The 21,084-nt window shown below is 49.0% G+C and overlaps 2 protein-coding genes across 3 annotated transcripts in view; both read left to right on the top strand.

Annotated features, from left to right (window-relative positions):
- Radil (Rap associating with DIL domain) overlaps nt 1-21,084 on the top strand; it is a 56,278-nt gene that overhangs the window by 13,847 nt on the left and 21,347 nt on the right. For both annotated transcript variants that reach the window (XM_046453768.2, XM_058582455.1), the window contains 2 exons: nt 17,803-18,050; nt 18,325-18,948. In XM_046453768.2, coding sequence (XP_046309724.1) covers nt 17,803-18,050; nt 18,325-18,948 — 872 coding nt within the window. The remainder of the gene's footprint in view (nt 1-17,802; nt 18,051-18,324; nt 18,949-21,084) is intronic.
- Papolb (poly(A) polymerase beta) lies at nt 106-15,899 on the top strand. Its single transcript, XM_046453667.2, is given in 2 exon segments — nt 106-1,971; nt 1,973-15,899. Coding segments are annotated over 2 exon segments (1,908 nt in total). The 3' UTR covers nt 2,015-15,899.

Below are 21,084 nucleotides of genomic sequence, written 5' to 3'. Positions count from 1 at the left end.
GGCAGTGGATCCCGCCCCTCCCGCCTAGCGGATCATGAGCCGGGCGGCGGCCGCCCAGGGCGCGGTGGCGGGCCAGGTGCCTGGGCGGCGCCGGCGTTAGGCGCGATGCCGTTTCCCGCGGCGGGCCCGGGAGCGCCGCTGGCGCCGCCGCAACCCTGCGGCATCTCCACGGCGATCAGCCTGGCCGCCCCCAGGGACACGGACCACGAGCTCACGCAGAAGCTGGTGGAGACCCTGAAGCCCTTCGGGGTGTTCGAGGAGGAAGAGGAGCTGCAGCGCAGGATTCTAATTTTGGAAAAACTAAACAACTTGGTGAAGGAGTGGATACGCGAAATCAGTGAAAGCAAGAGTCTTCCGCAAGCTGTGACTGAGAGTGTCGGGGGGAAAATTTTCACGTTCGGCTCTTACAGACTGGGAGTGCACACGAAGGGTGCTGATATCGACGCGCTGTGCGTCGCGCCGAGACACGTTGACCGCAGCGACTTTTTCACCTCATTTTACGATAAATTGAAACTACAGGAAGAAGTCAAAGATTTAAGGGCCGTTGAGGAGGCATTTGTGCCAGTGATCAAACTGTGTTTTGATGGGATAGAGATAGATATTTTGTTTGCAAGATTAGCATTGCAGACTATTCCAGAAGATTTGGACTTAAGAGATGACAGTCTGCTTAAAAATTTAGATATTAGATGCATAAGAAGCCTAAACGGCTGCCGGGTAACTGATGAAATTTTGCATCTAGTACCAAACATTGACAACTTCAGGCTAACTCTGAGAGCCATCAAATTGTGGGCCAAATGCCACAATATCTATTCCAATATATTAGGTTTCCTTGGAGGTGTTTCCTGGGCTATGCTAGTAGCAAGAACCTGCCAGCTTTATCCAAATGCAATAGCATCAACTCTTGTCCGTAAATTTTTCCTGGTGTTTTCTGAATGGGAATGGCCAAATCCAGTGTTATTAAAAGAGCCTGAAGAACGAAATCTTAATTTACCTGTGTGGGACCCAAGAGTAAATCCCAGTGATAGGTACCATCTTATGCCTATAATCACACCAGCATACCCACAGCAGAACTCCACATACAACGTTTCAGTTTCAACCAGGATGGTCATGATTGAGGAGTTTAAGCAAGGGCTTGCTATCACACATGAAATTTTGCTGAACAAGGCAGAGTGGTCCAAACTTTTTGAAGCTCCAAGCTTCTTTCAAAAGTACAAACATTATATTGTACTTCTGGCAAGTGCACCAACAGAAAAACAACATCTAGAATGGGTGGGCTTGGTGGAATCAAAGATCCGAATTCTGGTTGGGAGCTTGGAGAAGAATGAATTTATTACGCTGGCACACGTGAATCCCCAGTCATTTCCAGCACCCAAAGAAAATCCTGATAAGGAAGAATTTCGTACAATGTGGGTAATTGGGTTAGTGTTAAAAAAGCCAGAAAATTCTGAAACTCTCAGTATTGATCTCACCTATGATATTCAGTCTTTCACAGATACAGTTTATAGGCAAGCAATAAACAGTAAGATGTTTGAGATGGATATGAAAATTGCTGCAATGCATTTAAGAAGAAAGGAGCTTCATCAACTACTCCCTAATCATGTTCTTCAGAAAAAGAAAACACATTCTGCAGAAGGTATAATGTTGTCAGCTGTGAATGACAGCAGCCTCCACTTGACTGTAGATAGTGAAAACAGCATGTCTGTGCCTTTACCTATGGGTGCCACAAAGACTGGCCCATTGACTGGCAGCCCTCAGGGAAGAAGCAGTCCTGCTCTGGCTGTGATGACAGCATCTGTGACCAACATACAGGCTCCTGAAGTTTCCTTGCAACAAGTGAATCCCAGTGAAAGCTCAGGGGTTACATTGAGTGAAAGCATTCCTCAGACTCCCTCACAGCCTACCATTTCTCCACCACCAAAGCCCACAATCACCAGAGTTGTTTCTTCAACACATTTGGTAAATCATCCATCTAGACCTTCAGGAAATGCAGCAACTAATATACCTAATCCTATAGTAGGAATGTAGAGGACATTCTCACCTCATAAAGACAGAAAACCAGAACAGAAGGGCAACAACCAGATAAGTACAGCTCAATTAGAAAGAGACAGCAACTTCTCTGTTGGCCTCTCAGGAAACATCTGGCTCAGATATACTCGGTATCCCTGTTCTCTCTCCAGATCCTATTCCTGTTATCAAGAATTCAGTAAAACATACTGAATGGAAATGGATAAAGACAACCACAAGGGCCCATAAACAATATCTGCCAACTCAACCTGTTGTCTTCAAATGCTAAAGAAGGAGAACAAGGGTACCAGACTAGATATGACTCAAAAGATTAATGTTCACTTGGTAACTTCCTTTACTGACTTAATCTTGATCAGAAGTCCAGATTAGTATGTGAAGCTAGAAGTGCCGTTATTAATGCCTCAGATTATTTGTGTTAGTCCTAGTACATTAACTATTTCAAAGAGACTACTACTCTTAAAAGATGAGAAAAATATAGAAAAGAAAAAAACAACTATATTTATACCCATGACTGACATTTGGACTGAATTTATGTTTGATGCATTTTTTGGGGAAATTTGCAATATGAACTAGTATCAGAATTCCTAATATTAATAATGCACTTTATGTACTTTTTCTTAAAGGTTAGAAACCATAACTAATTTTGGCTTTTTCAGCTTGGTGAATTTTAGTTTTTTTTTTTTCCTTGAAGACGTTTCTTCAGTACTGATCTTAAAATTGGATACCATTGTACAGTGGTGTAATATACTTCAGAGAAAGCATAAAAGTACATGTAGCTCAGTCCCTGTGAGATAACTGCAAACCCTTTAAAATGAAATGTCAACTCTTGGGTATATATTTGACATCAAAACAGTAATTACTAAGTGTTTGGTTTTGATGGGACATGACCTAGAAATGATACCTGTAGGATGGTATTAGAGAGCACATGATCAGCAATCAGACATTTTCTTTGAGCTAGCAAAGCTCCATATTCTCCTGTCCTCAATCATTTATCCTAAAATAAGCTTATGGCCTCTACCCTCTTCTCTTTGCTGTGTGCACAGGGTATGCTTGTATGTTGTTTCATTAAAAAACATGGAAATCTAGTATTTTCTAAACCATGATGTGAAACCAACAATCTTGTGCCACATGGCACAAAACACCAATTTGATTCCATGGCTAATATTTCAGTAAAACTTCACTAAATATTTGATCTCTGTGTCTGAGAAGTTTTACAAATTCCATAGAATACTGCTTTATAGGGAAGCTAATTCCCAATCTTTGTCTTTTCCATAGACCAAAAAAAAAAAAAAGACATTTTCTGCAAGAATCTTTAACCAATTGTTAGTTTTTAAAGACTTACCAAAAATCATCAGTGAATTTTTCATGTAGTCATATAAAAATAATTTCTAGAAAGCATTTGATAGCTAGTTAGCTTTCTACTCTTTCGTTTTTATCCAAGATTAGAAATACTGTTCTTTAAAAAGAAAAAAAATGATCCCTCATAATAGAGCATAAGCAGCAGAACATCCATGTACAGGAACCACGAGGGATAATGGATGTAGATGAATGAAAGCCCAGAAGACTTAACAGATTTTCCAAGTAGCCTGGTTCTGTCTTCCCCTCTCCCACCTGTGTTTCCCTTTTCCCATGCGTGCATTCTTTTTCTTGTTTCATGTTAAACTGCAATGTTTAGACTCTTTCCCTGTCCTTCTAGATAAATTTTCCAAAGTTAGTCTTTTTCCTTTTAGGCTATGCAGTAATTGAGACTTTCTGATATCTGGTATATAATATTTCTGTGTCTCACGTCTTTGCCCTGTGCAGTCACCTTACCCTTCCACGACAATAATAAATCAGGTGAAACATGCACAGTATCTGTATTTTGAATAGCTACGGTGTTTGGTTGAAATCTCCAGGCACAAGTTTAGTCTTGTCATTTTGTTTACACATTGGCAAAAAAATTAGTTTATTAAGTGTTTCGTGTAGCCATACCTGTTTTACCAAGCTGGAAACTTGGGACTTTTTAATTCTAGTTTTTATTACCTGAATATCAGACAATTTTTTCATGTGATATATGTAGAGTCTCATGCCTGGGGTTTGCTTTGTTATGTAGTATCTGTACTCCTTGTATTTTCAAGCACTATTTTGAAAACAGATAATGTATTTCTCCATTACAAACACAATAAAAATAAGTGGCAAACAAATAAGTGAAACTAAAATACTGAATAATGTTTAAATCTGATAAGAATTCAGATGTTCTTACATTGTTCTGAAAGAGGGTAGAGACACTGATGAATTTTTCAACTTTACTGAGCCTAAAATGTATGGTATAATATTGGGGAAATGAAAGGGTTAAAACTTCAGCTCTTTCAATAATAATTTTTAAATGGAGTTAAAACTTAATACAAAAGAGTGCAAAAGCTGGGTGTGGTGATGCACACCTGTAATCCCAGTGGTTTGGGAGGCTGAGGCAGGAGGATGACATGTTCAAAGCCAGCTTCAGCAATTTAGTGAGGCCCTAAGAAACTTAGCGAGACCCTGTCTCTAAAATAAAGGACTGGGGATGTGGTTCAGTGGTTAAGTGCCTCTGGGCTCAATCCATGGTACCCCTCCTCACCAAAAAGAAGAATGCAAAACAGAAAGGAGGGAAAAGAGACAAATAGAGAAGGAGATAATTATCTAAGGTGGTGGGAATTAAGCCAAACATACCCATCACTACTAAAAGTGGATGAAACATCTGGAGTAAAAGACAGATTGTCAGAGTCTGTGGAAAAATTAAGTCAGGCTGTGTGTTATTTTATTTTCAAGAGACATCCAAAATGTAAGGCATGAAAATGGTGTTTGGGGGTGGGGTGGGGATAAGCTAATGAGAAGAAGCTGGTACTGTAACAACAACATTCAAACAGATTTCAAAAACAGTTAACGGGACCAGAGGGCCACTGCATTAATGATAGAAGAAAGCATGCACCAGAAAAATGGGACCATTTGTAACTTCTTTGCACCTGATAAATTAGCTTGCACAAAATAACAGCAGAGATTAATGGGTATTGCCAAATGTGTCATCATCAAAGAAAATTTAAAAACAGCTCTGATATTGAGCAGACAAAAAGTAGAAGGGAAATGGTTTCTGAACTCAATCTAGTGTAGAAGTTGGTGATCTTTTTCTATAAAGGGCCAGCTAGTACATCGTTTCAGTTTTGTGAGACCATACGGTCTCTGTCACAACCACTTAACTCTGCTTTGTAGAACGAAAGCAGATGCAGACAATACATTAGCAGATGGCCAGGGCTGGATCTGTCACCCATCTCCTGCCCCCACCATTGTTTGTTTGCTATCAGTGATTTCCAGGACATTCATTATAGAACTCTCCACCTGACAACTGGAAAATTCATATAATTCTGGAGTAAGTATTGGGCATGTATAAAAATTAACCTCGTGCTAGGTTAGAAAGTAATATTCAACATATTTTGAAGTATCTGACTCCTAAAATATGTTCTGTGAATTCAGTATTGTAAGCTAGGAATCAGTAACAAATGACACAGAGAAGAATTTCCTAAGGAAGACCCAGAAAAGCTCTAACCATATAGGAAGAGATTGATAACAAAAGATTTTCTTCATCAAATAATGAAAATGAAAAGCTGACAAATAAGTCTTAATTGGGGAGAAGAGTTTGTAATACATAAACTGACAAATGATTAATGTCCAAAATATATTAAAGATGGCAAGAAAAAATATATTTAAAAAGATCAAATAAATCAGTTAAAAATGGGCAAAAGAAATGCACAGGCATTTCACAGAAAAGGAACTAGGAATGATCAATCAATAAGAAAAGATCCCATTCTTGTAAGAAATAAAATATGAATTAAGACCAGGAAAAAACTATTGTTTTAAATTTTGAGACAGATCTCATTAAATTGCAGAGGCTGGCCTTATATTTGGGATCCTTTTGCCTCAGCCTCTCCAGTCTCTAGGATTACAGGAGTGCATCACCATGCCCGGCTTAGGAAAAAACTTTTTCACAAAAATGAAAAAGGCTCACAATATCTAGGTTGATGAGGTTGAGGAGCAGTGGGAACCTCAGCACAGGGCCAAGGATAGTGCACGTTGTTTTGACCCCTCTGGGAACAGTTGGCCTTATCTAGTTAGGTTGACATGCCTCTACCCTGGAGTCCCAGATGTTCTACTCGAATCTTTGCATCATGCTAGGGGGCACGGATGTGCTTCATCTCTCTGGTCCCCTTAACCCTTGGGATGGCCAGAGTCTGTGGGCCCATAGCTGCATCTGAGACTTTATATATCATTTAGTTGCCTCCAATGTGCCACGTAAATTTTCTGTATACACCGTGGTGTCAGAGAAGTTGGGAAGCACTTTCCAAGAGGCTGTGTCCCATGGGTAACTAGGAAGCCTGTGGAGTGTTGATAATGTTTTGTGTTAGCCTAAAACTTGAAACAACCCACATATCCACCACACATACCCACCAAGGGTGGAATGGCTGAGAGTGGTGCATTCATGCAGTCAGTACCATAAAGCTGTGAAAGTAAACCCTAGCTACGTATGTCCACATTCACATGTGTCAGATTGCTGAGGAAAAAACAAATGGCTGAAAAGTACATTAAGTGTAGTATAATTTATATAAGATTTTAAAACAAGTAAAGTCAAGCAGTATAATTCAAAGTTGCAGAAATGTGTGGAAGAACTATAAATTAAAAATAAGGGACTGTTAAACAAAGAATCCAAAACAGGGGTTCTCCTTGGTAGGGTAAGAGATGGAAGATCATACATAATGGAATGATTCATTATTTTTAGGTTGAATGGTGGATACAAAGGTATTCATTTTATTATTAGTTTAAGTTATAAATGCTTTCATACTTCTGAAATATGCCTTGTGCAGTCACCTTACCCTTCAATACCAACATCAATACCAAAGTGATATCGTGAAGTGATCAATTTTATCAAGTTAGCAATTGCATTTGGCCAGGATTTAGCTTGAACACAGTGCAGTTTTATTTCCTTCCACATAACGGATAATAAGCTCAGGGCTGGCTTGCCTGGTCATGAGGGCCCCGAGTTGTTTCCACTTTTGTCTGTCCACCTCATTCTGTTCTCAGAGTCACTCAAGGTACAGAATGGCTGAGGGGGCCCCTGCCACCCCACCTCATTTAGAGCAGGAAGAAGGGAAAGGCGGAGGTGTTCCTGCAAACTCTGTCCTCCTGTGGAGCTTTCCCGACCATCCCCCACAGGAGCGTTCCCTCATGTTTTACCTGCTGGAGCTCATTTCCGTGACCGTGCCTACTTGCAAGGGACCCCGGAAAATGCAGTTCCTGTTGACTGGGCAAACTCACCAGTAGCCCAGGGATTGTGCTATGAGGAAGAAGAGTGTGGGTACTGGCAGTGGGTGACAGCCTTCCCAACACACACTAGCCTCCCAGACGGCCTCCAGTGTCTTCAGGTCTGCCAGGGCACACCAGGTCTCCCTTGTTTTTGACTGTTTGGCTTCCTTTCTGCTTTTAAGAGGCTCACATTTAGGTATGGCTCACCTGGAGAAGTTCCCTTGTGATGAACCTGAAGTGATCTGCTTAGTAAAATCATATCTGCAAGGATCTCTTTTGCTATGTAACAAAACATAATCAGAAAATGACATCATTTTCACAGGCTCCACTCCCACTTGGGACATATTTTATAGGCAGGGGCCTTGGGAGTCATCTTAGAAGTCTGGCTGCCATACTTCACCCTCTGGCAACCAGTGATTCAGTATTCCCTTGGAAAATGCACCCACCCCATTTCAAGGTCCTCCAGTCTCATCCTGTTATCAATTCAACACCAATCTGAGCATCTCATTACTCTAATCAGATGGAATGGGGCCTGTTTGGGCACAGGTTGTCTGTGGACCCATAAACTCAAGGGACACGCTCTCTCCCCACACTCCTGGCCTGCAGGGGAACGGGCCTGGGAGGATGGCGGTGGACATCCTGGTTCAGAAGCAGGGAGTTAGAAGAACAAAGAATCACTGCTCCAAAGCAGTTTTGAAATCCAACCCAGTCAACTCCAGGCCGAGTTCTTCAGTTAGGTTTCCAGACCCGGGAATAGCGTCTCTGCCTTCCCTCTGGGCTCTAGGTGCCACCTGTTGGTCCTTCGGCCCCACCCTAAGCCGTTCGCCCTTCTTCATGGAAGGGAGCGTGTGAGTCAGCCCAGGTCCTGTCAGTGTGCTGCTGCTCCATGTTTGAACCTCCAGTGCTGCCCTCAGCGTTCCCACCGGTAGGATTTTCCCAAGAACTTTGTGGGTCACATGAGGATTTCATGGGAGTTCACGCCATTAGACCAAAGTCACATGCGCAAGCCATGTGCACAGATGTGAGCTAATCCCATCTCTATTTTTAGCTTCTGTGGTGAAAGGACAGTGCTCTTGAACTCCCTCAAGGTCCTCTGTTGAGAAAATCTGCAAAGCACGCTCACCCTGCAGGCATCGCCTGCGTGGCCGAGCGCTGACCTTCCCACCTTGGGCAGGCACACACCCACTCTCCTCCGTGCCATTCTTGGCAGCCATTTCTACCTTGGGCGTCTTGTCCTCTGGGGAGACCGACCGTTCCAGAGTCATCTGATCATGGCTCTCGTTCGCTTGACAGCTCTCTGCAGTTGGTCTCTGTCCCCTTGCTTCTCCCTGTAAGCCACAGAAGACACGAGGCTGCACCTCCACCGTCCGCTCAGAAACCTCAGCTGATCATTTGCGAACCTCACTTCCCACGCCACTGCAGGAAGGTTCTTTTTCCTCCTCCCTCCTCGCCCTCCCTCTCAAGCTCTATCTTTCTTTCACTACTGGGGATGGAACTCGGGCCTCTTGCACACTAAGCTTGTGCTCTCCCAGTGAGCTGCACCCCAGTCCCCCAGGACACATTGCTGTGAGCACTCCGCCCGGATGTGACAAGGACCCTCCTTCCTCCAGTTTCCAGAAACCTGCCCCTTGTTTCCTCGGAGCCTCCAGCCTCTGCTGGCAGCACCGTTCCTCTGGGTTTCTGCGGCTCTGCTCCCTGTGCGGCCCTCTCACCTGCTCCGGCCCTGCCAGCAACAGGCCCGCTGTCGCAGCATCTCCCACCGGTGGCCTCTCCCAGGCACCCGGGGCTTTTCTCTCCTGCTCCTCAGGCCTCTAGCCTCTGCCTGCTGCCTGGCTCCCAGTTTCAGGCGCGTTGCTGCAGCCCCCCATTTCCCTGGACTGGAATCAGCACTTGTTTTCTGCTGCTGAAGCTGGAAACGTAGAACAACAGGTCTTTATTTCTCACTGAAAGTTTCCATGGCCAGGAGTCTGGGCACAGGATCGTGGGGTCCTCTGCTCAGGCTAACATGGCTCCTTTCTGGGGCTTGGAGGCCTCTTGCCAGCTCACAGGTTGTTGGCAGAACTCACTTCCTCAGGGACATAGGAGTAGAGTCCCTGTCGCTCTTCTTTCTGTCTCACTGGCTGCTGGCCAGCAACCGCCCTCGGCTCCCAGTGGTTGCTGGAGAACTTCTGGCATCATACTCTTCTCACCCTTGAGATCTCTGCGCCTTCTCCTCTGTGACCAGCTGGAGAGCTCCTTCAGCACAGAAGGAGCAAATATGGTCAGGTTCAGCCCTTGGGGTGATCTCCATGACTTAAAGTCAGCTGATTGGTAACTTGATTTGTCTGTCAGATCTCTTCTGCCACGAGACACAATCCCTGAGTGACCCCAGGAGACAGAGACCATCTTAGAATTTCACTCAGAACAGCGGCCTTCCATATCTCTCCTAGGCAATGCTGTCCTGCACAGGATCATGTCTCTCTCTCTCTCACACATATACACACACACACACACACACAGTTCTTTTTGCCCTCATAACCCTAGTTTCTATGTCTTTCTTAGTCTCCTTGGAATTGTCTGCACATCACCTCTTGTAGCTCCAACTCATTATTTAAAAAAATTTTTTTTGAGGTTATTGATGGACAGATGCCTTTATTTTATTTGTTTATTTTTATGTGGTGCTGAGGATTGAACCCAGTGCCTCACATGTGCTAGGCAAGCGCTCTACCGCTGAGCTACAACCCCAGCCCTCCAATCCATTCTTAATGGTTGTGGGATAGTTCACGATGTGGATGGAGTTCTATATATTTTTGGGGTCATCTGAATAATTTTATAATACATATTCCTATGTATTCTGTATTTTACCAAATAAAATGGTTATCAGTTGTAAGATCACACCTCCATGATCAACAGTAACATGGAAAATACTGTAATTTCTCAAGACTTTTATTTTTGTACTTACAGAAAGAACTCTAGTAAATCTAAAGATCCATTAGCACGTGGCTTTTCACCTTGCGTTTGTGCTGTGCTTATACAAAAAGGTGTGTGTGAATGACACAGACGCGGAGCCCATCTTCTCAGCACAGGGCTGTCAGTGCCCCACACTGTACACAGTGCAGCCTCTGTGTCCTTGAGCCTGTTGGTGATAGCATTTCTTACGAGGGTGCTTTCCTGGCTTGTGCTCTGCAAGCTTGCGGACGACATCTGGAGCTTCGGTGCCTTCCTCAGTGGTCCTCACCTGGGTTACATGTGGCATCCGGACCCCAGGAGTGGTAGCCAAACTCCCACATGACGGCTCTCGTGTGAAGATAGGCTGCTTCCCAGCGTGAGAGGGGAAAAGGCGGACCCCCGGGGTGATGAGACGGAGTCCACGAGTGTGAGTGTGCATGTCCGCCTGCGCTCTTGCTGGGCTGGGAAGCAAGTGCTTTTAAAGAGCTTTCTTTTCACCAGAGACGTGTATGTGCACAGGGAAAGCAACGCTTGCTAATCAAAGCAAAAGCACAGCAGCGGTTTCTGCCAGCCCTTCCTCTCGCTTCCCAGTTCTGCTGTCCCTAGAGGCTACTGCATTCAGCTTTGAATTGCTCTTTTTGGCATTTAGTTCTATATTTTTAAATGACAGTTTTATCCCACTAGTTCTTGAGTTTTGAACTTCAGACGGTACCTAGTGAGTTCCTACCATGGGAAATGAGGATTTGGTCCTCCCCCCGCCCACTTCCTCCAAACACCCCATTCCTGTGACCTCTCCTCTCTGTGCAGTCAGTCTGATTGGGTTAAAAGCCGTGGTTTCTTTTCTGTGGCCGTGTACAGCTTCACACAGCCGAGGAGCCGTGCGTGCAGAGACTACTCTTCCTTCCTGCCTTGTCAACCTTGTTGGTTGTCATCCTTTTCTCCTGTCCTTGCCACTCTTCCTGCTCTGGAAGATGCTCGGCAACTCTGGGTGTCCTGTCAGTCTCTGCTCTGTAGAGCCTTCTTCCTCGTTGGTGTCAGTCGGGACTTTATGACTGAAGAAGATGGTATCCACTATATTTTTTAAATTTCTATTTTAAGAGAGATAATTTAGGGGGCTGGAAATGCAGCTCAGGGTAGAGCACTGGCCCAGCACGTGCAAGGCCCTGGGTTTAGTTCCAGCATTGCAAATATACATGTGTACACCCATACATACATGTGTGCTCCTGTATATGATTTATATGCCATAAACTCAATGAACTGAATAGTGTACAATTCAATGAATTTTTAGGAAATTTACAGAGTTATGCAGTGACCACCATAATACAGTCTTAGAACATTTTCATTACCAAAACAAAACAAAACCTCCTGTGAGCTGGGCCGGGTGGTGAGAGCTTGCCTAATGCGTGCTGGCCCCACCTCCCTCCCAGCACCGTGAGGAAAGGACCCCTGAGCCCACTGCAGTCGGTTGGCCCCCAGCCCTGGTCCCAGGCAGCCACCAGCCAGCTCTGGCATTGTAGTGTATTCTTACTGGGCATTTCAAATAAATAGAATCGTACTCTGTGTGTGTGTGTGTGTGTGTGTGTGAGAGAGAGAGAGAGACAGACAGAGACATCTGACTTTTTTATTCAGTGTAATTTTTTTGAGTTTCATCCGTGTGTAAAGGTGTCAGCATTTGATTTCTGTTTATTGCTGAATAGTTCCCTCTTATGACCCTAATGTTTTGTTCATCCATCTGCCGGTTGATGGACATTTGGGTGAGTTCCACTTTTTGACCGTCATGGATAATGCTGCTTGAACATCTGTGGACGAGTGTTTGTGTGGACATGTATTATTTTTATTTCTCCTGGCGCACAGTGAGGAGTGGAATTACTGGAGCCTAAGGTAAATTTAGGTTTAATATGTTAATAAATCAACAAATTGTCCCCAAATGCCCCCCCCCCTTCACATTTCTACCAGTGGTATGGGAGGATCCCAGCTTCTCTGCACCCTTGTTATTGTTTACCTTTGGGGAGTTTTGCTTGTTTTATTCAGTGCTGGGCTCTGACCCAGGGCCTGGGCATGGCAGGCAGCACTCCAGCTCTGTGCCACCCCAGCCCCCGTTGGGTACTTTTTTTATTATAACCATGGCTGTGAGTGTGACGTGCTCTCTTGTTGGGGTTGAATTTGCAGATGACTAAAGGTGTTGAGCATTCGTTCATGTTCTTGTCAACCATTTTGTACATCTTCTTTGGAGAAATGTTTATTCAGATTCTTCCCCATCTTTAAATGTGGTAGTTTGAATTCTTATTGCATTACTGAATTATAAAAGTGTGTGTGTGTGTGTGTGTATGTGTGTATATAAATTTCAGATACCAGTCTCTTACCAGATATGTTACTTTAAAGTATTCTTTCTCCCAGTCTTTGGCTTGTCGTTTGGTTTCTGAGTTCTGGGGATGGAGCCCCAGACGCTCTACCACTGAGCGACATCCTCAGCCCTTTTTCATTTTGAAACACTTGAGTTGGGTTGGGATTGTGGCTCAGAGGGAGACCACTCGACTTGCATGCTTAAGGCACTGGGTTCAATCCTCAGCACCACATAAAGATAAAATAAAGATATTGTGTCCACCTGTAACTAAAAAAATAAATTAAAAAAAAAAAAGAAACACTTGAGTTGCCCAAGCTGGCCTTGAACTTACAATCCTTCCTTTTCAGCTTCCAGGTCACTGGGATGACAGAATACTGTCTGGGTTCCTCAGCACAGTGTTGAATAGAAATGGTCCCAGGAGGCCACCTCGTCCTGTTCCTAGTTAGGGTGGGTCTCTGTGTAAATTTTCTTCAGAGATCTTCCCCTCCTGGTAGACTTGGTCCTAAAAGCCTAGGCTGCTGTGTTCCCACCAGGCCGCAGTCCTTTGTAGGGCTACAGAGAGGGTGAGACACAGCGCCCGAGTAAGGCTGTCTGTGGAGGGGGAGATGCTGGCCCCTACCTGTGCGGGGAGTCTCCTGTGGGCGCTGGGTGATTCTCTTCCCGGATGCCTGGCTGGCGGAGCCCATGCCTTTGCTGACTTAGGAAAGGATATTTCCAGCAAAGGGAGATGTTCAGGCCAGTGACTTGTGGGTTTGCAGCAGCTCCTGAGGGTTTACTTTGGCAGCAAATCCCCAGCTGTTACTGGGGTCACTTATAGAAAGGCTTGTTGCCCCCAGTTCTGATGAAACTCCTGAGCACAGGGGACATTGCACTGCCTGTGCCTCCAGCCCACCTGTCCCAGGTCCCGCTGGCAGGAGCAGAGGCCCACGTGTTTCCTTGCTCTGCCTGAGGTCAGGGAGGGAAGGGAAAGCAGGAGCAGGACGGGAGAACTGCAGGGAGAGTGTTTGGAGGAACTCGGTGACGTTCAGGAAGGAGCTGTGTTTTTCTTTCCAGGGCTGTCTGAAGCCACAGCCGGGCCAACATGGCAGCTCTGATGACCATCTCCAGCTGTGGTCAAAACTAATTTTGCTACCCTTAATCCACACAGAGTCTCTGCTGGAAGAGGGCACATTGGCTACCACCTCCTTGTGGAGGTGACAGGAGGGTGACACAGGAAAGAACCACATGGCCCGCAGGTCATCCCGCTCCTTCATCCAGCGCATCTGTCTGGGAGCCTGAGAGCCTGGGAGCCCGGGAGCCCAGGAGCCAGGGTTCCTGCCCCGAGAGCTGCACCCTGGGCACTAAGGCAGCGGGAGGGGTGTGAGGGGGCAAGCACAGGCTCCTCCCAGAGCGCTCGGCATGAGCTCCTGGTGCTGGCGTTGCCTCTGGCACAGTCACATTCCCCTCTGTCCTTCCCAGCCCAGTGTCAGAGTGCTCCCTCCCAGGTGGCCTGTTTGCTCAGCTGTTTCCTCTGGACGCCTGCAGAGTTGTCCCAGAGCTGCTCTGGGTGCATTGTGTCCTCAAAATTTTAGAAAGTGTTCATTTTGCTTTTGGGTCTGGGTGCCATGTGTTGGGGGCAGGCAGGGTCCCCAAGTGTATCCTCAGGTGCAACAGGCAAGGTCCCCAAGATGGGGCACAGCAGCCCCCTAGGTCCTGATACCCAAGTCCTTCATGCTGTGCCTGGTGGTTTTCTGGTTCTCTGTCGCAGAGCAGATACTAACAGGCAAATCCAGGAAGCCCACATCTGCCTATTTTCTCTCTAGGAACTAAAGGGTGTTTATCTGGAGAAGAACTAGATGTCCAAACAAATAAAAGAATGTAGGTTTTTGATGAAGCTTTCAGAATGCCCTGGGGGTTTTCTTCCTGAGAGGAAGTGCTGTAGACAGAGCTTTGGGGCAGGGAAGGGTCCTGAACCTGTCAGGGAGCTTTTACAAAATACGGGTTCCTGGGTAGACCCCAGACCCCAGACCTGCGGAATCAGAGCCTCTGACCTACTGAACCTGCCACAGAAACCCCTGAAGTATTTGAGAACATTAGGACCAGAGCTGACTGTGGCTGGACCAGCCGGCAGTTGTCACCTGTGTCGTGGTCGGGGAGTGAGAGAGCCTTGGGGTCTGCCTCCCTCTTCCAGTGGCAAGGACCGGCTTCTATTCATGATGAGTAACTGCCTCTCAAATTACTGTGTTGCCAAAGGCCTGGCGCTCTTGTCACCTGACTGCCCAGAATTAGGCTGTGGCACCCAGTGGTTCTCTATGATGGAAATGTCATCGCATTTCCCTTGGATGTGAAGTCCCTATTGGCTTTGTAGGGGCCCCAGAGTGACCTTGTTCTTGGCAAAGACCCCACATGTGTAAGACCCCAAAAGAAGTCAGTCGCTTAAATTGTAATCTCCTTCCTCAGATTCATGGCTGGGGCCCGAGAAACTTGCAGCCCCTTACCATGGCCATCCAGCAATGGCTCTGACTTGTAAGTGTAGACCTGTGAGGGATTCCATCCCCTGCCCCTCTGTCACTCTCAGCCCAGGAGCCTTGTGGGAAGGTCTGTAGTCATGGCTTAGATGGCACTGTGCAGGGCTGAGGCTCACCGGACGTGACACTGTGACCACAGCTCTTCCCAAGACCTCCTGGACCCCAAGGCCTGGACCCACCTCCTGGGAGTAGGAACACATCACAGAGTCACATGCAAGTGAGGGGCCCGTGGGACTTCTGTGACTGTTCCCCTAAGAAAAGCTTTTTAAAATAAAAGCTTAAAGAATCGGTTACATTGAATGGACACCTGGTACCTGCCTCTCAGAGCTGCAGACGATAACTGTTTATCAGATTTATTTAAAGTTTAAAAAAATAAAATAAGCACCATATACACAAAGTCACTGGCACCTTCCTGACATTGCACCTCACATTTCTGGGACGCAGCGCTATCCCCGGCACAGGAGCCCCACCCGTGGGCCCAGCCCTGTTGTGAACGCACCGTGGCCTTTTCTGTTGTGAAAGATGGTGTCGTGTTTACTTCTGTATGAGCCACAGCCATGCTCAGCGGTGTCCAGGTGCCTTTAGGTCTGTCACGCAGGTGTTGGACCTCGTGCTCTTGGTGGCATCTCAACTGGCAGTCTGCACCCACCACTGGGTGCGCAGGGAAGGGCCCTTCAGGTGGCCTGTGCGTGAGGCAGTCCTGATGCAGGGTTCAGCCTGTGTGTATACATGTGCACATGCGTGTGCCCAAGCGTCCTCCTGGCTGCACTGTGGCAGGGAAAGGATACGGGGAGCAGTCAGATTTTTGTCCCCTTGGGCAGCACCACAGTGGCCTCAAGAGCCGCTGCCACAGAAGACACAGAAGCTGCTGCTGCTCCACAGCCCTCCTGCCCTCGGGTGCCCACGTGCCCCTGGCCCTGGTGTAGTCACCACTGCTGCTGCCTGGAGCCACAGGCTGTGGCCCTTAACCCACCAGGATCAAGGACACAAACCTTGAGTGGGCCCGGGCAGCCCCAGCTCCCACATGCAGGATGGGTAGACCAGGGGTGAGTCAGAGCCCAGCCCTGCGAGGGGGTCATCCTAGAGAAGTGTGCCAGTCCCCACCTGGAAGAGCGGGGTCCAGTCTGCTGTGTGCCTTCTGCATGGGACAGCAGCCCTGGGGGACTCCTGGCACACCCTGTGTGCTGATCATCAGGACTGGGGCCCTCTGGAGACCCTGGGAAGCCAAGAGGACAGGCCCCCCCTTCTTGGCTTGCTGCTCAAGATACTGAGCATGCTCTCCTGCAGCCTGGTGCTCCACTGGGGACACTTGGGGGCTGGAGCATCATTTGAACTGTTGTGTTCTTTTTTCAGATCTGGCCCCAGGCTGTGCGGTGAGGCCAGGCTGTGGGTCTGCTGCTGTTCTTGCAGCCAGTGTGACAGGTGGGACAGGCTGGGCTCCGACCCCACCTGCTGGGCACCTGCGCAGCTCCAGGCCTGGCTGGGCTGGCTCTGCAGCAGGCAGGAGCAGGGGTGCGGCGGGTGGAGCGGCCTCAGCGCTGCAGCTAGCGGGCCTCCCGGCAGCCCCGGCCCCCTGCAAGCTGCAGATGCGCAGGCGGCCTTCTGGAAGGAAGGACAGGGCTCAGTCGCCAGCTCCTGGTATGGCTTGCACGGGCCACTGCTCTCGCTCTCACAAGCCTCCTTCCTCTGGCTTTTGTCTGGTTTTGTTTGGAATGGCTGGAGACAAAGATGCTACACCAGGGGATAAGGCTAGAGGAGACCCAGCAGAGGCATGCGGCAGAAAGCGCCAGGGTCGCTGGGAATGTTGAGGGGTCTGGGGTCTCCTCGGCTCCATCCATCCTGCTCAAGCCTTCCCGGCGGCATCGGTTCAGAGAGTGCTTCCTGTACTTGTGAGCATGAGATTTTAAAGGTCTTTTACGGGATGTGTGTGATTTCTGGGCTGTGTGTACGTGTGTGTGTGTGTGTGTGTGTCTATGCGCTCATGAGTGTGCATATGCCCATGTTTATGTCTGTTCGCCTTTAAGTTGCATGGGGACTGTGGTGCAGTGCTGGTGTGAGTGCATGAGTGTGCGTGTGTGCACACATGTGAGTGTACATGTATTTGTGTGTGCATGTGTGTATGTTGTGCATATGCCTGTTCTAGCCTGATGGAGTCCAGGTGGCCTTGGGAAGGTGGCAGGCATGCTGTTGCGGAAGCCACCCACAGGACACTGTGGTAATTGACCACTCCCCCTCTAGTGAGGGATGATGACCAACTGTGTCTCTTCCCCGGTTGGAAATATAGCCTTACACACGCGGGGCTGGAGGACAGGGCAGGTAGGTGGACAGGACAATGTTCTGGGGTGACATGGTGACCTGAGAGGAGCTGGTGCTTGGTGGGAGGAGTGTTTGATGGGCTTTGGCCCAAGGCCCACAGTGCAGGCCATGTGTCACTGGGCTTCTGTAGGGCAGGTGCTTTCTTCCTGACTGCCCTGGGGGTGGCTTTTCTGGGGTTGCTTTGTGATCCTGAGGTGCTGCCTGTCCTTTCGGAGTGCGCAGCCAATAGACAGAGTTCCTTGAGCCTCCTGTAAACCTGCTTTGATAGAACTGGGACAGGTGTCAGCAGTGTCTTAGGAGATTCACATGATGCAGGAGGACCTGGGAGATGGTCATAGTCAGGCCTGTTTACCTGTGTTGGTTCTGTTTCAGGAATAAATGCCCAAGCCCGGAGGCTGCAGCGGGTCCGTGCCAAGGGCACCCCTGCCGTGGCCCCAGGGGCTGCCCGGAGCTCCCCTCCACCCCGGCTGCGCCGCACTGTCAGTGAGACCAGCTTGAACCTGGCCACCACCCTGTCTGGCGCTGCCCAGGGGCCTGAGGAGCCCAGCCAAGACACCATGCGTGACTGCCTGTACCAGTCCCCACACCTGCTTCTCCTGCAGGGTTACAGCCAGCAGCATGTGAGCCCCCACTGACACCCACAGCCCCAAGCCCCACCCAAGGACTCACATCAGCCCTGTGCCTCTGGTGTGGCCTCTCACGCACCCACAAGGCTCCTCCGGGAAACCGCCTTCCCCAGCACAGGCTGGGTGGCCAGGGGTGGGCGACTTAGTGTGGTGTGTCTGGTGGACAGCAGTCCCAGCCAGAGACTGGAACACCTGTTCCTCCCCTTTCTTACCCTCTGCTGGTCTGGGCAGGTGGTGTCCCACCCCTGAGTCAGGCGTTGTGTTTCAGGACAGCCTGGTGTATGTGCTCAACCGCGAGCGGCACACGGTGGGCCAGCGCACGCCTTCCAGCAAACCCAGCATCAGCCTGTCGGCCCCCGACATCCTGCCCCTACACTGCACCCTTCGGCGGTACCAGCCCCCCGAGGGACAGGCGGCCCTGCTGCTGGAGCCCATCCCTGGGGCGCCCATCTCCGTCAACTTCAAGGAGGTGGGGTGGAGCACTGTGGCACTGCAGCATGGGGACCTGCTCTCCCTGGGCCTCTACTACCTGCTGCTGTTCAAGGACCCATCGCAGGCACGGACTCTGCCCACGGGAACCCTGGCGCGGCTCCGGGCTGCGCCACAGAACTGCAGGATGTGTGGCATGGCACTGGGAGCTGGGGACAATGCTTCCTCCGTGCTGGCTGCTATACCGCGACGGCGGCAGCTGCTCCTGGAGTTTGAGCCTGAGGAGGAGGATGCACTGCTGCAGAGAGTCATGACACTGATTGAGCCCGGGGGTGATGACTACAAGCTGACCCCTGCCTTCCTCCTATGCCTCTGTGTCCAGCACTCGGCCACCCACTTTGAGCCTGGCACATTTGGACAGCTCCTGCTCAAGATAGCCAAGAGGATCCGCGAGGCAGTGTGGGTGAGTGGGCCGGGCCCGCAGGCCACCGCAGAGTGTCCGCTGGCTGCGGGACAGCCTCTGGCTTCTGCCTGTGTCAGGTGGAGGTCCCAATTCCTCTCTGATTGCCTCGTGGCAATGCCAGGCTGGGCAAAGGGCCAGCCTCTCTGGCCTGTCTACCCCTCACCTCCAGGCCCATGACAGCTGCACCACATTCCAGGCTTCCATGTGGGTCTGCGTAGTGCAGAGTTGGCTGCTGCTTCTGAGCTTTGTCCTTTCCTGTGGTCCAGCCTGGCCTGGTACCATCACATGCCCAGAAATGAGACACCCCAGAGGCTGGGCACTGCAGGGCCCAGGGACCTTGGGCGCTCTCGCAGGCCCCTGACCATGGCTCAGTGCTGGCACTTTTCTCTGGGGCAGGTGAGTTGCTGTCCCCCTGAGCTGTCCCCCGCAGACACCCTTTTCCTTTGGTAGTGAGGATGCAGGGCTGGTCAGTTTTTGTACATTGATAGATTCTCCATCAGGCCAGAGTCTCAATCTGGTGCTGTGGTCCTGTGGGCAGAACTCCTCTGGGCCTTGTCCCTGGCGTCGTACCCCGGCCTCCACCCACCAGGGCTGGTCCCTGCTCACAGGGACTCCAGGCATGGCCCTGGGGATTAACTTGGAATTGTCACCCCACTGGGCTCGACAAGCACCGGAGCAGGCTGTCTGGGGGCGCCCCATGGTCTCAGCCTCCTTGCCAGTTCCTGCCCCACTGGCTTGAATCCCAAGACTCAGAGGATGGCTTGCAGTCACCTGGAGTTGTTCAGAGGCCTTCTCTCATCTCTAGTGGGCAGGGCCGTGTGGTACCTGGTCAGTTTTCTTGTATTAAAATCCACATTTAGGGGCTGAGGCTGTGGCTCAGAGGTCGAGCACTTGCCCAGCGTGTATGAGGCACTGGGTTCGATTCTCAGCACTGCATATAAATAAATAAAATAAAGATCTGTCAACAACTAAAACAAACTTTTAAAACATCCACATTTAAAATAGGTGACACCCTTTGGAAGCATAAGCCTGATGGGCCATCCCCTCAAGAGGTTCATAGAGTGACCTGTAGGCGTTGTGGGTGTGCTGGAATGTGATAGGGGGCCCCACGGCATGGCCACGCACCATCTGTAATCATGTACGTTGGGACAGGGGAACCTCATGGCATTTTCTGAGTGTGCTCTGTGCCTGGCATTCATCAGCCCTGCTGATGCTCTTTGACCCAATTAACCTTCATAGCTACCCTGACTGGGCAGGTGCTGTATCCCATGTTACAGGCAAGGAAACTGAGGCCAGGAGGGCATAGGTCACTTGACGAGAGGGCACAGTGGCAGGACGAGACTGAGCCTCACCCACGTCCACCTCTTCACTTCTGGTTCATTCCTACGGGGACCCAGCCCTGCCGTGTTGCACAAGCTTGGAAACTGAGGCTGGCAGACAGGAGCCGCTCCCATGGCATCCTGGGCTTGCAGACATAGGTGTCTACATCCAGGTTGCCCCGCGCCCGTGGCACCTCCTCACCTCGGCTCTGGCCTGAGCAGGGCCCCTGTGAGTTCCACTTGCTATAAATTTTCTCATGTTCCTACAGAGCAACTCCCAAGGTCACTCCCCTGTCCTCTTAGCAAACACACAGGTAGGTGGAGGTGCACACTGTACAGGAGTAGGGCACGAGGACCAAGCCAGCGACCAGGGTTCTATTGGACTGAGACTACTTTGCTGCTAAAGCAAGAGTAATTGCTGATTAAGAGAACACACAGAAGATGTTAGCAGTACCTGCTCCCCTCTGGGCCGTTTACCTATATTGTAAATGTCCAGGCACACATGTGTCTGCCTGCTGTGACTGTGGCTGGCATCTCAGGATGTATGTATTAGGAGTAACAACAAAGAGTGTTACTAGACTACTCATTCTAGTATCTGTCAAATGTTTGTCCTGTCTTTACTATTTTCTAAATGGCCAGTTGTGTGAGCTGAGGGCTGTGGATTGATTGTGTGTAGATCACGTTCAGTCATGGATGGGAAGATGCCTAAGTCATGAAGAAAGTTCTTTCCAACTTCACTGAGAATCAAATATCAGCCTACACAGGGTGTCTGGGATAGTGTGCCCTATTTTTCGTGGAGATGGAGCATCATGTATTT

The sequence above is a fragment of the Marmota monax genome, unplaced genomic scaffold (genome assembly GCF_021218885.2).
Source record: "Marmota monax isolate L192 unplaced genomic scaffold, Marmota_monax_Labrador192_F-V1.1 WCK01_AAM20220418_F8-fsc00148, whole genome shotgun sequence".
Taxonomy (NCBI): Eukaryota; Metazoa; Chordata; class Mammalia; order Rodentia; family Sciuridae; genus Marmota; species Marmota monax.
This window is presented reverse-complemented; position numbering and strand designations above follow the sequence as displayed.